Genomic DNA, 15,546 nt, shown 5'->3' on the forward strand with positions numbered 1-15,546 from the left:
ATTGAAGAACGGTGGTGCTGGAAACCCACACAAACACACAACCAAGATAGAAACGGACACCTGAGTTCATACAGGAACTCTAACCATTATACCCAGCACTCCTTCCTTCTATTTTTTCCTCATAATATGAGAGAGGGGAGGGTCAGAAAATTCAAGATGGCAGCCAAAGCCATGCCATCAAAAGCCCCCAGTGTTGTTGTTTTTTCACACAGGGTGCATTGCCATGACGTTTTCATCACACCTGTACATGATAAATCGTAAGGATACAAGCAAGAAAGTTACAGTCATAAGTGGAAGGTTGCACATGATGTTTTCTCCATTGAGGACCTGCATACTGCACGAGTCAAAAAGAGGGCTGTGAAAATATTTAAAGACCCCTCACATCCTGGACATAAACTGTTTCAACTCCTGCCCTCAGAGCAGCTCACTTGACCTCAAAGCACAAAACTACATCTTTAAATGTGATTGGACGTAAAAGGTGATACATTGTAAGGCGCAAATAACCAGGAATATTTATTAAGTTCAAAGCACGGAGTTTATTGCCACCTATACCCAAGAATCTGCGCCAACTCAGTAAGCTCAAACTGCCCAAGGAGCTGCTGATCCAGTTCTACAGAGGAATTATTGAGTCTGTCTGCTACACCTCTGTAGCTGTCTGGTTTGGTTCTGCAACCCAACAAGAAAAACACAGACTTCAGAGGATAATTAGAACTGCAGAAAAAACAATTGCTACCAACCTGCCTTCCATTGAGGACCTGTATACTGCACGAATCAAGAAGAGGGCCGTGAAAATATTTATAGATCCCTCACATCCTGGACATAAACTGTTTCAACCACTACCCTCAAAATGAAGCTACAGAGCACTGCACAACAGAACAACTAGACACAAGAATAATTTTTTCCCAAATGCCATCACTCTGCTAAGCAATTCCCTCAACAATGTCAAACTATTACTAAATCTGCACTACTACTAATCTTCTCATTCTTCCCATCACCCATCTCCTTCCACTTATGACTGTAACTTTCTTGCTTGTATCCTTACGATTTATACTGATATTGTTTCCTGATTGCTTATTTGTACCCAATACTATCATCACTCTGCTAAACAAATAATTCCCTCAACACTGTCAGACTATTTACTGAATCTGCACTACTATTAATCGTTTCATAGTTCCCATCACCAATCTCTTTCCACTTATGACTGTATGACTATAACTTGTTGCTGGCAATTCTTATGATTTATATTGATATATTGACCATCAATTGTGTGGTAAATGTTGTACCTTGATGAACGTATCTTTTCTTTTATGTACACTGAGAGCATATGCACCAAGACAAATTACTTGTGTGTCCAATCATACTTGGCCAATAAAATTCTATTCTATTCTATTCTATTCTATTCTATTCCATTCCATATTTTCTATTCTATTCTATTCTATTCTATTCTATTCTATTCTATTCTATTCTATTCCATTCCATTCCATTCCATTCTATTCATTGAGCATATTGTGGGCTGGGGATGCTCCTTTTAAATGCCCCTCCCTTTTGTACAATTTCCAACAGTTTCGGTTGGGACGTGCCCCTCCTTCCCATTTCTCTATGACGAAGTTTTTTTGGATTATCAAAGAGGTGGCAGGAAATTATAAGCGAGGAGCCTGTTTGGGTTTTCCCCATCTCCGATCTTGCTCCATAGACAACACTGGAGGTGGCTGTCGTATTTTAACAGTGGATAAATCCCCTTGAGCCCAACCACACACTTTGCTGATGTCCCACCACAACGTCTCAACTACAGGAGGGAGAGAAGACAGCAAAGGAAGCATGGAGTTAGTCTGGAATATATTTTCTGTCACTGGAAAGATATTCTCCAAGGAAACAGCTTTACCAAAGAAGGTAAGGAGCAGCTATAATTGATCTTGGATGAAGAATTTAATTTCTAGCCGTGTATATCTGCCTGGGCTTGTCCAGGACACCCACAACCTGTGCAAAGCAGGTGACAGGCTTGAGATCTAGCAAAACAACACCCCAAATATCCTTTACAAGAAGAAATCTGTGACGGGCCAAAAATCTTGGTAAGCAAAAAAAAAAAAAGCAAATCTCAAATTGAGACGTATTTAAGGGGGAAAAAATTGAAGCCAGACTTCAATATTACAATTTGAACCAGAGGTAGTCAACCTTTTTATATCTACCGCTCACGTTTGTATCTCTGTTAGTAGTAAAAAAATTTAACCGCCCACCCGTTGCACAGTAATGGTGACTTTATAAATCACCATTACTGTGCAACGGGTGGGCGGTTAAAATTTTTCGTCTGCGCATGCCTCTTGCGCATCATGGATTGGGTTTGGGGGGGGCAGCTACCAGCTCTGCTTGTCTGTTACAGCTGGGTGGTGTGTGGGGAGATGCGCGAGCTATTCTGGGACGAGGCTCTTTTGTTTGCGGTCGCACTATAGCGCCATACTAGAAGAGTTCTTTGCTCCTCCGAAAACAACAAAATACCTTATGCCACCAGACTTGAAATCCTGGGATTAGAAAACTTAGAACTCCACCGACTCTGACATGACCTGTGTTTAACACACAGAATCATCTATTGCAATATCCTTCCTGTAAAAGACTACTTCAGCTTCAATCACAATAATACAAGAGCAAACAATAGATTCAAACTTAATGTCAACCGCTTCAAACTTGATTACAGAAAATATGACTTCTGTAACAGAATTGTTAACGCTTGGAACTCATTACCTGACTCTATAGTCTCTGCTCAAAATCCCAAAATCTTCATCCAAAAACTGTCTACTATTGACCTCACCCCGTTCCTTAGAGGACTATAAGGGGAATGCATAAGAGCACAAAAGTGCCTACCGTTCCTGTCCTATTGTTCCCTTCATTATATCAAATTAACATAGTTATTGCATACTTTTGCTTATATATATATATTTTTCTTTTATGATGTGTTGTTGTTTTATGTCGATGTTTGTGTATACTGTTGTGACAAAATGAAATTAAAAAAAAGTGAACTAAACTTATGTACGGGCGATACAAATAGTATATTTTCAGAAATTTAAATTGTCACGGGGAATTTTATGAAAACCTAATGAAAATGTTTTTAAATAATGCTATGAATTTTTTTTTAAAAAAGTCAATTAAATTAAAAAAAAGGAAAGTGCTTCAGTATCGGACAAAACCCTTATCGCCCACCATGAAAGCTGCAATGCCCACTAGTGGGCGGTAGGGAGCAGGTTGTCTACCACTGATTTAAACCAAGCAGACAACTACCTCTGAACTGGGGGTTCAGCTTCATCCATCTCCTACTTTTTTTTCACCATCATCAAGAGATTTCTACAACATACAGGTAGTCCTCGACTTATGGCCATAATTGAGCCTTAGGTTTTTGTTGCTGAGATGTTTCATAAGTGAGTGTTGCCCCATTTTATGACATCTCATGCCATTGTTGTTGAGTGAATTGTTGCGGTTTTTGGTAACACGGTTGTTAAGCGAATCGGGCTTCCCCAATGACTTTGGGCGTCAGAAGATGACCAAAATGACCCCAGGACATGGCAACCGTCATAAATGTGAGTCGGTTGCCAAGCATCTGAGTTGTTTTTTTTTAATTTGCATTTATATCCCGCCCTTCTCCGAAGACTCAGGACGGCTTACACTGTGTTAAGCAATAGTCTTCATCCATTTGTATATTATATACAAAGTCAACTTTATTGCCCCCAACAATCTGGGTCCTCATTTTACCAACCTTATAAAGGATGGAAGGCTGAGTCAACCTTGGGCCTGGTGGGACTTGAACTTGCAGTAATTGCAAGCAGCTGTGTTAATAACAGACAGACTTAGTCTGCTGAGCCACCAGAGGCCCTTCTGTTTTGATCATAGCGATGCTTCCGTGGTTGTTAAGTGTGAAAAACAGTCACTAAATGAAATGTAAGTCAGTGGTGGGTTTCAAATTTTTTTACTACCGGTTCTGTGGGTGTGGCATGGCTTGGTGGGCATGGCAGGGAAAGGATATGGTAAAATCTCCATTCCCACCCCACTCCAGGGGAAGGTTACTGCAAAATCCCCATTTCCTCCCGATCAGCTGGGACTCAGGAGGCAGAGAATAGATGGGGGCGGGGCCAGTCAGAATTTTTACTACCAGTTCTCTGAACTACTCAAAATTTCAGCTACCGGTTCTCCAGAACTGGTCAGAACCTGCTGAAACCCACCTCTGTTATCAGTCAAGAACTATCTATGATCTATGAAGATTAAAATGGAAGGCTAATTCTGACCCAGCTAACCATCCATAAAGATAGGATCATAAATCATATATTTAAAGGTAAATTTTTAAAAACTGCCTTTCCTTGTTGTTTGGAGAGTTCCTGCTTAGAATGAAGGCTTTCAACGAAGGTTTCTCAGCAACTTTGAGATGTGTGGACTTCAATTCCCAGAATTCCCCAGCATTCTTCATAGCTGGCTGGGGAATTCTGGGACATGAAGCAGTGGTGGGATTCAATTTTTTTTACTACTGGTTCTGTGTGCATGGCATGGCTTGGTAGGAGTGGCTTGGTGGCAGAGGTGGGTTTCAGCAAGTTCTAACCAGTTCTGGAGAACCGGTAGTGGAAATTTTGAGTAGTTCGGAGAACCGGTAATAAAAATTCTGACTGGCCCCGCCCCCATCTATTCTCTGCCTCCCGAGTCCCAGCTGATCGGGAGGAAATGGGGATTTTGCAGTAACGTTCCCCAGGAGTGGGGAGGGAATGGAGATTTTACAGTATCCTTCCCCTGGAGTGGGGAGGGAATGGGGATTTTACAGTATCCTTCCAATGAAGTGGGGAGGGAATGGAGATTTTACAGTATCCTTCCCCTGCCACGCCCACCAAGCCACGCCCACAGAACCGGTAGTAAAAAATTTTGAAACCCACGTTGGTGGGTGTGTCGGGGCAAATCAGTAGCACCACCGCATTCATCGTATGTTTTTAGCCTCCAGTCCCCTCATCATCTTGGTTGCTCTTCTCTGCAGTCTTTCCAGAGTCTCCAAATCTTTTTTTTATAGTGTGGTGACCAAAACTGGATGCAGTATTCTAAGTCTGGTCTTACTAAGGCTTTAGAGAGTGGTATTAGTACCTCCCTTGATCTTGACTGTATCCCTCTAGCCAGTGGTGGGATTCAGCCAGTTCGCACCACTTCGGGAAAACCGGTTGTTAACTTTCTCAGCAGTTTGGTGAACTGGTTGTTGGAAAAAATCATTAGGGCAGAGAACCGGTGGTTAAATTACTTGAATCCCACCACTGCCTCTAGCTGCCGACGCTTCTCTTCGCCCTCTTTGTTTTCATATTCAGAACATTCTGAATATTCTGTTTTCCATGATCAGCAACCAGAGGCACGAGGGAGCCGTCCCTTATGACTCTTTAACAGGGAACCAAAATTCTCCGGGGTGACCTTCCGCATTGTTCAGCTGTATTTTTAGTAACGCCGCTAATCCTTGTTACAGGAAAGACAGGTAGAGAGTTTCCATTCTATGCTAATGAGTATGGTTGGCTCATCGCGACCTGCCCTTTTCCAGATCTGACAAAGTGCAATGCAGAAGCGCCTGCCTATTGCAGCACATCGACTCTCTCTCTCTCTCTCTCTCTCTGTGTGTGTGTTTGTGTGTGTGTGTGTGTGTTTAATTATAATTGTACTGCCTCCCTTTCTCCGTCTCTGGCTTCTGTGTTAGGAGCAGCAAACACCACACATTCTAGGGCAGGATTTTGCCCATAGTGTGTTATCCTAGAACCATGATGGCGAACCTATGGTAGCCATATCGGTGGGCACACGAGCTCAGCTAATTTTCGGGCCTTCTGGGCCCACCGGAAGTAGGGAAAAGGCCTCGGGGTGATGGTGGTGGGAAAGGCCTTCCCCACGCCCCCCCCAGAGGCTGGAAACGTCCTATTTGCCACCAATTTCTGGTGGGAGCGGAAAGCCCATTTTTTGCTCTCCCCAGCCTCCAGAGCCTTTCTAGGAGCTTGGGGAGGGGGAAAACGGCCTTCCCCATCACACTGGAGGGACCGGAACTTGGCAAGGAGGCCATTTCTGACCTCTGGAGGGCCTCCCGGGGGGTGGGGGTTAAGGCCGTTTTCGCCCTCCCCAAGCTCCTAGAAAGGCTCTGGAGCCGGGGGAAGAGCAAAAAACCGGGCCTTCTGGTCCCACCAGAAGTTGGCAAACAGAGAAAAATGGGCCTACCGGGCTCACCGGGCCATCACGTGCCAGGAATGGGGGGATGAGCGGGGGTGGTGGTCATGTGTGCATGTGTGGGGGTGGGGTGCATAGAATTATGGGTGGGGGCACGCATGCATGTGACCCCTCTCCCCCTCCCGCTCCTGACACGCGATGGCAAAAAAGTTAGCCATCACTGTCCTAGAATAACAGAATAATGGAATGGACCTTTGAGATCTTCTAGTCCAACCCCCTGCTGAAACAGGAGACCCTCTACCATTTCAGACAAATGGCTGTCCAATCTCTTCTTAAAAGCATCCAGTGATGGCGCGCCCATGATTTCTGAAGCTGTTCCACTGGTTAATTGTCCTCACTGTTAGGAAGTTTCTCCTTAATTCTGGGTTGCTTCTCTCCTTAGATTAGTTTCCATCCATTTCTTCTTGTTCTGCCTTCAGGTGCTTTGGAAAATAATTTGATTCCCCCTCAAATACTGGAAGACTGCTATCGTGTCACTCCTAATTCTTCTTTTCTGTAGACTAGCCAACCCAACCCAAATCCTATAGACATTCTTCATATGATTTAGTCCAGGGGTCTCCAACCTTGGCAACTTTAAGACTTGTGGACTTCAACTCCCAGAATTCCTCTGGGAGTTGAAGTCCACAAATTTTAAATTTAAATTTTAAAGTTGCCAAGATTGGAGACCCCTGGTTTAGTCTCCTGGCCTTTGATCACCTTAGTTGCTCTTCTCTGCATTTTTTTTAAAAATTTACATTTATATCCTGCCCTTCTCCAAAGACTCAGGGTGGCTTACAGTGTGTAAGGCAATAGTCTCATCCTATTTGTATATTTACAAAGTCAACTTATTGCCCCCCCAACAATCTGGGTCCTCATTTTACCTACCTTATAAAGGATGGAAGGCTGAGTCAACCTTGGGCCTGGTGGGACTTGAACCTGCAGTCATTGCAGGCAGCTGTTTTTTAATAACAGGCTTCTTACAGCCTGAGCCACACCGCGGCATTAATCATCCAATTAATGATCCAACTTACATTAGTTTGTTTGCTGACTGTTTGAAGTTATAATTGCACCGATATACAGAGGTAGCCCTTGACATACAATAATTCATTTTCAAAATTACAATGGCATTGAAACAAGTGACTTATGACCATTTTTCGCAGTTATGACCGTTGCAGCATCCCGCATGCTCACCTGATCAAAATTAAGATGCTTAGCAACTTGCTTATATTTTTGACGGTTGCAGTGTCCTGAGATCACGTGATCCCCTTTGGTGACCTTCTGACAAATGAAATCAATGGGGAAGATTCACTTAACAACCGCATCCCCAACTGATCAACTGCAGTGACTCACTTAACAACGGAGGCAAGAAAATGGGGCAAAACCCACTTAACAAACATCTCACTTAAAAGAAATTTTGGGTGCACTGTTGTTGTCATAAGTCGAGGACTTCCTGTATTGACTTATGATCGTTTTTCATACGATGGTGCAGCATCCCATTGATCACGTGATCAAAATTCAGATGCTTGGCCACTGATTCATATTTACAACGGTTACAGTGTCCTGGGGCCATGTCTCTTGCGACCTCCCAACAAGCAATGGAGAAGCCAGATTCCACTTAACAACCGTGTTACTAACTTGACAAGTGATTGTCTGAACAACGGCGGCAAGAAAGCCTGTAAAAGGAGGCAAAACTCACTTAAGAACTGTCTCGCTCAGCCACAGAAATCCTGGGCTTAATTGTGGTCGTAAGTCGAGGACGACCTGCCCGCAGTCAAATTCCTGTAGGTCTCAACCTGAGGACTGCTGAAGTAGACGTACGTGCCCCACCCACAAATGACTAATTAACCCGTCAAGCAGGAACTCTTTGAAATTAGGGATAAAAATACAGGGAGGTTAAAAGAGGAGTTGTTGAAGTGTCTTTGATCTCCAGGCCAAACAGTTCAGTAAAGCAGATTTATAGCTTTTAAAGGGCCTATCATTCTGAGCCAAATGCCCTAATCGTTTCCTCCCACAATTCTTGGGAAGTTATAAATTAAAATATAAACTGGGCCCAGAGCAGCACTGATTTTATCTCCTGGAAAGGAGAGAGGGAAGAGGAAGAGAGGGAGGGAGAAATTAAAAGATATTAGGCAGTATTGTAACATTATCCTAAATTGCACTGCAGACTCTGTTCCATTAAAAAAAAAGGTCTTTATTCTTTTTAACGTGCCACAGATTATAATTCTTGCGATTCTGATTCTAGCAACTGCAGCATGTTATTTACTACCAGGTTTTTGCTTGTACAAGTATATGTATCTACGTGGTAAGACAGCGTGGAATCAGAAATTGCAGCTTGCTAAAGGAACAAGCCTTGTGGCTGAAGATTTATAGCAATTTTCTAAGTATAGACCCGACTTTTGGAAAGATGACGAAAAGAACCATAATTGTGGGCTAATTACATTCTAGAGATGCAAATGAACTCCAAACCTCCCTCTTGTCTGTAATCATTCTAATTTTGTATGCAATAGATGGACTTTTTTGTCAAGAGTTATTAGAAAGAGGATTAAAACCAATCTCATTTGAATAAGAGCAGTGATCGTCTAGTTGGTTGAGCAAACCCCAATAGCTGGGCTGCATAAACCATGGCTAAATTAAAGATGATGTCTATGCTTACACTTTGCACAACACACACAAACTGCAGGCTGTTCGTTAAAATGGCCAACCTAGCATACAGGTAAATCCTCGACTTAAATGTTGTGACCCAGACCCAAGTAAGTAGTAGTAGATGCAATCAGTTCAAAAACAGACTTTATTAGAACAGCTGAGAATTAACTCAGTCTCAGCGTAGTCCAAACTAAATCAAAGCAAATTCTTCCCAACACAATTCCTCAGTCTTATCACCAACCTTGGTCTTAATTAGGCAAACTGCCAAAGGCTTTTCTTGGCAAAAGCTCAAAAGCAGAAGACGCCGACTAGAAATAAATGCAGCAAGACAAGCAAGTCTATCAACGTTGTTTTCCAACAAAGAGCCCGAACGCCGTTGCTGGTCTTTTAAGCCTTATGGGAGGGACCAATCATCTCTTGGCCTTACTCCCGAGTCGTCCTCTTTGCTTTAGCTGCTCTTGCCTTCTGGCAGCTCTTCTCATGTGTGCATTAGGAACAGGTTCCTCCTGTTCCTCTGCCTCACTTCTGTCAGCCTCTGGAGGCTCCGGAGTCCACACATCACTTCCCGATGGCCCTGGCCCCATCTCTGCCTCCAGCGCAGAGCCCTCATCCGGGCCTTCCCCAGCCTCCAGGACTTGCCCATGTTCTCCCTCAGCCTCATCGCTGTCCGACTGCGTTGCCAGCTCCGCAGGCTGCTGGAGGACCACAACACTACAACAGTTCATTTGGTGACCGTTCAAAGTTACAAGGGCAATGAAAAAAAGGACATGTTTCACAGTTACGACTTTTGCGGCCTCCCGGTGCTCATGGGATCAAAATCCAGATGCTTAGCGATTGACTCATATTTATGATGGTTGCAGTGTCCCGGGGGGGGGGGAGAGGGGGTCACGTGATCCCCTTTTGTGACCTTTTTGACAAGCAAAGTGTTGTTAACCAACCTAGAACTAAGAAAAAATTTTTTCCTGACAATAAGAACAATTAATCAGTGGAGCAGTTTGCCTTCAGAAGTTGTGGGTGTTCCAAAGCTGGACGTTTTTAAGAAGAGGTTGGATAACCATTTGTCTGAAATGGTGTAGGGTTTCCTGCCTAAGCAGGGGGCTGGACTAGAAGACCTCCAAGGTCCCTTCCAACTCTGTTGTTCTGTGTGACCTGAACACAGCCGGTGATTCTATGAACGCAAAGGATCATTTTGTAATTTCTCCAGTACCTGTTCCACTCCCTCTTCCTGTATCACCTTCGGCTTTTTTCATTGCTCTTCTCTCGCGCCTTTGGAACTGGCTGGCATTCTAGTCATGCTCAGAGGCACCCTTCTTGGAACTGGCGGACGTGGAGGCAGAAGAAGTGAGTTTATTTCTAGTTCATGCTTCTTAAATTCTATTTAAGAATTCTCAATTCTTAATTAATTAATTAAAATTCTAATCTATTCTAAACCGCCCATCTCCCTCAGAGAGGAGCTCAAGGCCCTTACACAGGGCTGGGTTCCTGACAAATTCTCCCGGACACAACAACCCTGCAGCTTTCTTTGCAAAAGAGTAGAAGAGGGAGTTTTAAAACCTTTTTTTTAAAAAAAATAAAATTTACATTTAAAAATTTAAGGGCTCCTTGGTGCTCTCTGAGCTGGGTTGTTTTCTTGCATTCATTTTTCTTGCATTTGTTTCATTCCCCAAACTAGGTAACATCATCAGGGCTGAGAATATTTACAGACAGTGCACTGCATATAAACAAAAAGCAAATCCCACCCCCTTGTAGTGCTGATGACGTTACCCAGTTGGTTAATGAAACGTCTGCACGAAAACCACCAAGCTCAAAGAGCACCCAGGGCCCCCGCCATTCAACTACAAATCTTCTCTGTGATTAAAAATTTCAATCAATTTTAAAAAAAACTTTAAAAAACTTTTTTTAAAAAAACTACCAGCCCACCGATCTCCACCTACCCACCCCACTCCCACCACCAATCACAGAGCCTCGATCCCCAAGGCTGCTGAGTCAAGGTTAAACAACCAGCCTTCCCCAAAAAGTGTGTTTTGTGAGTTCCGATTGTGTAAAAACCCAGCCGCAGACTCGCAAAGGAAAAAGAAGGCAGCCGGCAGCTACTCTCTTCTTCCTTGCCAGCGACCCCCGGTGCCTTTAGTGGGAGGGGGTTTGTCCCAGCTTCTCTCTCTCCTCTCTCTTGCTCTTTCTCTCTCTCTCTCTGTCTCCTTCTCTTTCTCTCCTTCTCTCTCTCTCTCTCTCTCCTTCTTTTTCTCTGTTTCTCTCTCTCCTTCTCTCTTTCTTTCTTTCTCTCCTTCTCTCTCTCCTTCTCCCACTCTCTCCTTCTCTCGCTCTCTCTTTACTTCTTTCTCTCTTCTTCTCTTTCTCTTTCTCCTTCTCTCTTTTTCTCTCTCTCTCCTTCTCTCTTTCTCCCCCCTCTCTTTCTTTCTCTCTGTCTCTCTCTCCTTCTCTCTCTCCCCCACCCCCGTCCGTCCAGCCTCCCTCGCAGGGTGGTCGCGAAGCAAGAGAAGCCCCCTCCCCACCCTTCCCACGCGAGGCGGGAGCCTTTTTTCGCCCGCGATCGTCGGCTCGGCAGTCGTCCGTCGTCCCCCCCACCCACCACGCCCGTCCCCTCCTCCGCCCTTCGGCCACCCGGCGCCTGAGTGTCAAGCAAGCAAGCAAGCAAGCCGGCGGGCGGGCGGAGACTCGGCCGGCGGGCCCGCCTGTCCCTTTTTGTCCCGGAGGGAGGAAACGGGGAGCCCCGTCGCGCCAAGACCGGACGGATCAGAGGCAGCCCTTGGATCCCAGCTTCGCCCTTCAGCAGCCGCGATGCGGGAAACCCTCTTTAAGGACAACTTCTGGGTGAGCCCCGGGGGGCTGCCTGGGCTGGGCTGGGTGTATGTGTGTGTGTGTGTGGGGGGGAGTTCCACGCCATTTGCACCCACGGCCACCGGGATCCGGGGGAGACCCTGCGCCTTGGCGGGCGGGGATCGCCCAAGGAGCCCTAAGCCGGCCTATGGCTGCTGATGCCCCGGGGAGTGGAAAGTAGCTCCGGAGCGACTGCCGTTGATCAGAAATGATGTAGGGTCTCCTGCTTGGGCGGAGCGGGGGTTGGGCTAGATGACCTTCAAGGTCCCTTCCGACGCAGGCTCGGGGAGCGGCTGGAAAGGAAATCGCAGGCTGGGAGAGAGAGAGAGAGAGAGAGAGAGAAGCAGCGGGCGCCCGGTTGGGGAAGCTGGCGCCGGGGTAAGGTTGGGGGTAGGGTGGAGGGCAGCGCCGCCCTGGTTCATCCGACCTCCTCGCCTTTTTCTAACTGGGAACCGTCCCCAGGTGGGAACGGGGTACGACCAAACGCTGGTTCGGCTTGGCGACTCGGAAAACGGGTTCTCCCGATGCGCTGGGGGAGTTTTCCCTTTTAGGGTGAGAATTTGAGGACCGCTTTACAGCCACCCACCCCCCCAAAAATAATAATAATAAAAAAAAGATGTTGAGACTTTTGGAAAAAGTGCAGAGAAGAGCAACAAAGATGATTAAAGGGCTGGAGACCCAAAGGTTTTGTGAAGAAGAATTGCAGGGACTGGGTTTGGCCAGTCTAGAGTAGGGGTCTCCAACCTTGGCAACTTTAAGCCTGGAGGACTTCAACTCCCAGAATTCCCCAGCCAGCTTTGCTGGCTGGGGGATTCTGGGAGTTGAAGTCCGTCAGGCTTAAAGTTGCCAAGGTTGGAGACCCCTACTCTAGAGAAAAGAAGGACTGGGGGGGACATGATAGCAATAACAATGGCATTTAAGACTTATATACCGCTTTTCAGTGCTTTCCAGCCCTCTCTAAGCGGTTTACATAGTCAGCCTATTGCCCCTAACAATCTGGGCTCCTCATTTTACCCACCTCGGAAAGGACGGAAGGCTGAGTCAACCTTGAACCGGTCAGGATCGAACTCGGTCTGTGGCAGAGTTAGTCTGCAACGCTGCATTTTAACCACCATGTTCCACCATGCAGATAGCGACTTTTAAGTAAGTACTTTCGAACTTACATACTGCTTCATAGTGCTTTTCAGCCCTCTCTAAGCAGTTTACAGAGCCAGTCTATTGCCCCCAACAACCTGGGTCCTCATTTTACGGATCTCGGAAGGATGGAAGGCTGAGTCAACCTTGAGCCTGGGGAGAGTCCAACTGCCAAATTGCAAGCAGTTGGCAGTCAGCCGAAGTAGCCTACAGTATTGATTGTTAGCAATCTTCCCGTATTTGAGGGGCTGCCACAAAGAAGAGGGGATCAACTTATTTTCCAAAGCACCGGAAGGCAGGGCAAGAAACAATGGATGGAAATGAATCAAGGAGCAAAGCAAACCTGGAATTAAGGAGAAACTTCCTAACAGCGGGAACAATTAACCAGTGGAATTACTTTCCTCCAGAAGAATAGAATAGAATAGAATAGAATAGAATTTTTTATTGGCCAAGTGTGATTGGACACACAAGGAATTTGTCTTGGTGCATAGGCTCTCAGTGTACATAAAAGAAAAGATACGTTCATCAAGGTACAACATTTACAACACAATTGGTGGTCAATATATCAATATAAATCATAAGGATTACCAGCAACAAAGTTACAGTCATACAGTCATAAGTGGAAAGAGATTGGTGATGGGAACGATGAGAAGATTAATAGTAGTGCAGATTTAGTAAATAGTTTGACAGTGTTGAGGGAATTATTTGTTTAGCAGAGTGATGGCCTTCGGGAAAAACTGTTCTTGTGTCTAGTTGTTCTGGTGTGCAGTGCTCTATAGCGTCGTTTTGAGGGTAGGAGTTGAAACAGTTTATGTCCAGGATGTGAGGGATCTGTAAATATTTTCACGGCCTTCTTCTTGATTCGTGCAGTATACAGGTCCTCAGTGGAAGGCAGGTTGGTAGCAATTATTTTTTCTGCAGTTCTAATTATCCTCTGAAGTCTGTGTTTTTCTTGTTGGGTTGCAGAACCGAACCAGACAGTTATAGAGGTGCAAATGACAGACTCAATAATTCTTCTGTAGAACTGAATCAGCAGCTCCTTGGCCAGTTTGAGCTTACTGAGTTGGCGCAGAAAGAACATTCTTTGTTGTCCTTTTTTGATGATGTTTTTGAGAAGTTGTGGGTGCTTCATCACTGGAGGCTTTTAAGAAGAGACTGGACAGTCACTTGTCTGAAACGGTATAGGATCTCCCGCTTGAGCACGGGGCTGGACTAGAAGACCTCCAAGGTCCCTTCCAGCTGTATTCTGATTATTCTGATGATTCCGATTCTGAACCATTTCCGATTGGTAGCGAAGCCTGCCAGGTGGGTTGATGCAGCAAACAGGTGAAGCAGGCCCGAGTGTTGTAGATGTGAGTTTATGAGTTCAATCAAGCCAGCTGGAGTAACTTTATTTTGTCTGAATGTGAGCCTTATGGGTTGAAGGATGTGCACATCATGGTTTACGTCGAAAGGGGCTTTTATTTGGCAATTAGGGTTATGCCAATCGTGGACTGGGTGGTTGCGGTTTGTAATGTATGTACTGTAATCCCAGCTCATGTGCTGTGGTGATGCTTAGCTTCCAATGACATTATGCTTGGTCTGGTTGTGGCCGATGGCGATCCCTCCCACAGAGGCTCTCCAGATCAGGGGTCTCCAAACTTAGCAACTTTAAGACTTGTGGACTTCAACTCCCAGAATTCCTCAGCCAGCTTTGCTGGCTGAGGAACTCTGGGAGTTGAAGTCCACAAGTCTTAAAGTTGCCATGGTTGGAGACCCCTGCTCCAGATTGTTTTGAAAGTGCAGGTAGTCCTCGATTTACAAAAGTTCATTTAGTGGCCCGCTCAAAGTTACAACGGTGCCGAAAAATGTGACTTAGGACCGTTTTTCACACTTAAGACCATGGGGGCATTCTCATGGTCACATGATCAAAATACAGATGCTTGACATCTGACCAGTGCCGGTTCGGACCAGTTCAGGCAAAGCGATAGTTGGGACCTGCGGGTGGGCCCGCCACCCTGGGCCCCTGCCCCCCCCGCTATTCCATCCTATTTAGCTGTGTTTTTTAAGTCGCATGCATACATGCATTCAAGCCGCGTGTGAGAGCAAAGCACATGCATAGAAGGCCGTATGCGTGCGCGGAAGGCGCGCACGAAGCAAGCATTTTCGGTGCTCACATTTTCGGTGCTGGGCGAACCGGTTGTTAATTCATGTGGCGCCCAGCTCTGCATCTGACTCACATTTATGACAGTGTCCCAGAGTCCCCTTTTGCGACCTCCTGACAAGCAAAGTGTTCTGTCCCCCCTCGCCTCCGTCCGAGCGATGACTTAATTAGCCGGCAACTATCAGCTCTGGCAGCAAACTAGCGAGCGTCTGCCAAGTGTCTCTGTTATCTCTCTTGATGCCGATGAGTCAACCAGGAACAAACAGTACTTCAGCTCTAGTTAAGCAGTTGATTGGCTTGCCAGGAAGAGGTATAGCAGCCCTTGCTGCTTTTTTATCCTGTGGGGTGTGGTTCCATGACTCAGCACTTCCTAGGCCTGCCCTACCCCTGCTTCTGTTGTTCCCGCCTCTCCTGCCTACGAAACCTAGGGTCCAGCCAGGCCTGATTGCCATCAGCCGGGTCTGGAGGCATGGCCGGGGAAGAGTCAGGGATGGAGGCCTCGTTATCTCCTCCACCTGGCCTGCCTCTGGCTCCTGGAGCTGAGCCAGGAAGCCAGTGCTCGAGGTAAGTCCTGATGGCCTTCGGGAAAAACTGTTCTT

The 15,546-nt window shown here is 45.9% G+C and overlaps 1 protein-coding gene across 2 annotated transcripts in view; it reads left to right on the forward strand.

Moving 5' to 3' along the window:
* The first annotated feature begins 1,684 nt into the window (after positions 1–1,684).
* Positions 1,685–15,546, forward strand: part of PSTPIP2 (proline-serine-threonine phosphatase interacting protein 2) — an 81,033-nt gene continuing 67,171 nt past the window's right edge. Inside the window, exon 1 of one of the 2 annotated variants that reach the window (XM_058171211.1) lies at positions 1,685–1,890. In XM_058171211.1, the coding sequence (XP_058027194.1) occupies positions 1,765–1,890 (126 nt within the window). In that variant the 5' untranslated portion in view covers positions 1,685–1,764. Of the gene's footprint in view, positions 1,891–11,306; positions 11,665–15,546 lie in introns of those variants that run through there. The other variant, XM_058171210.1, reaches the window with a different exon arrangement.

This window comes from Ahaetulla prasina, chromosome 2 (genome assembly GCF_028640845.1).
Source record: "Ahaetulla prasina isolate Xishuangbanna chromosome 2, ASM2864084v1, whole genome shotgun sequence".
In the NCBI taxonomy this organism is placed as follows: domain Eukaryota; kingdom Metazoa; phylum Chordata; class Lepidosauria; order Squamata; family Colubridae; genus Ahaetulla; species Ahaetulla prasina.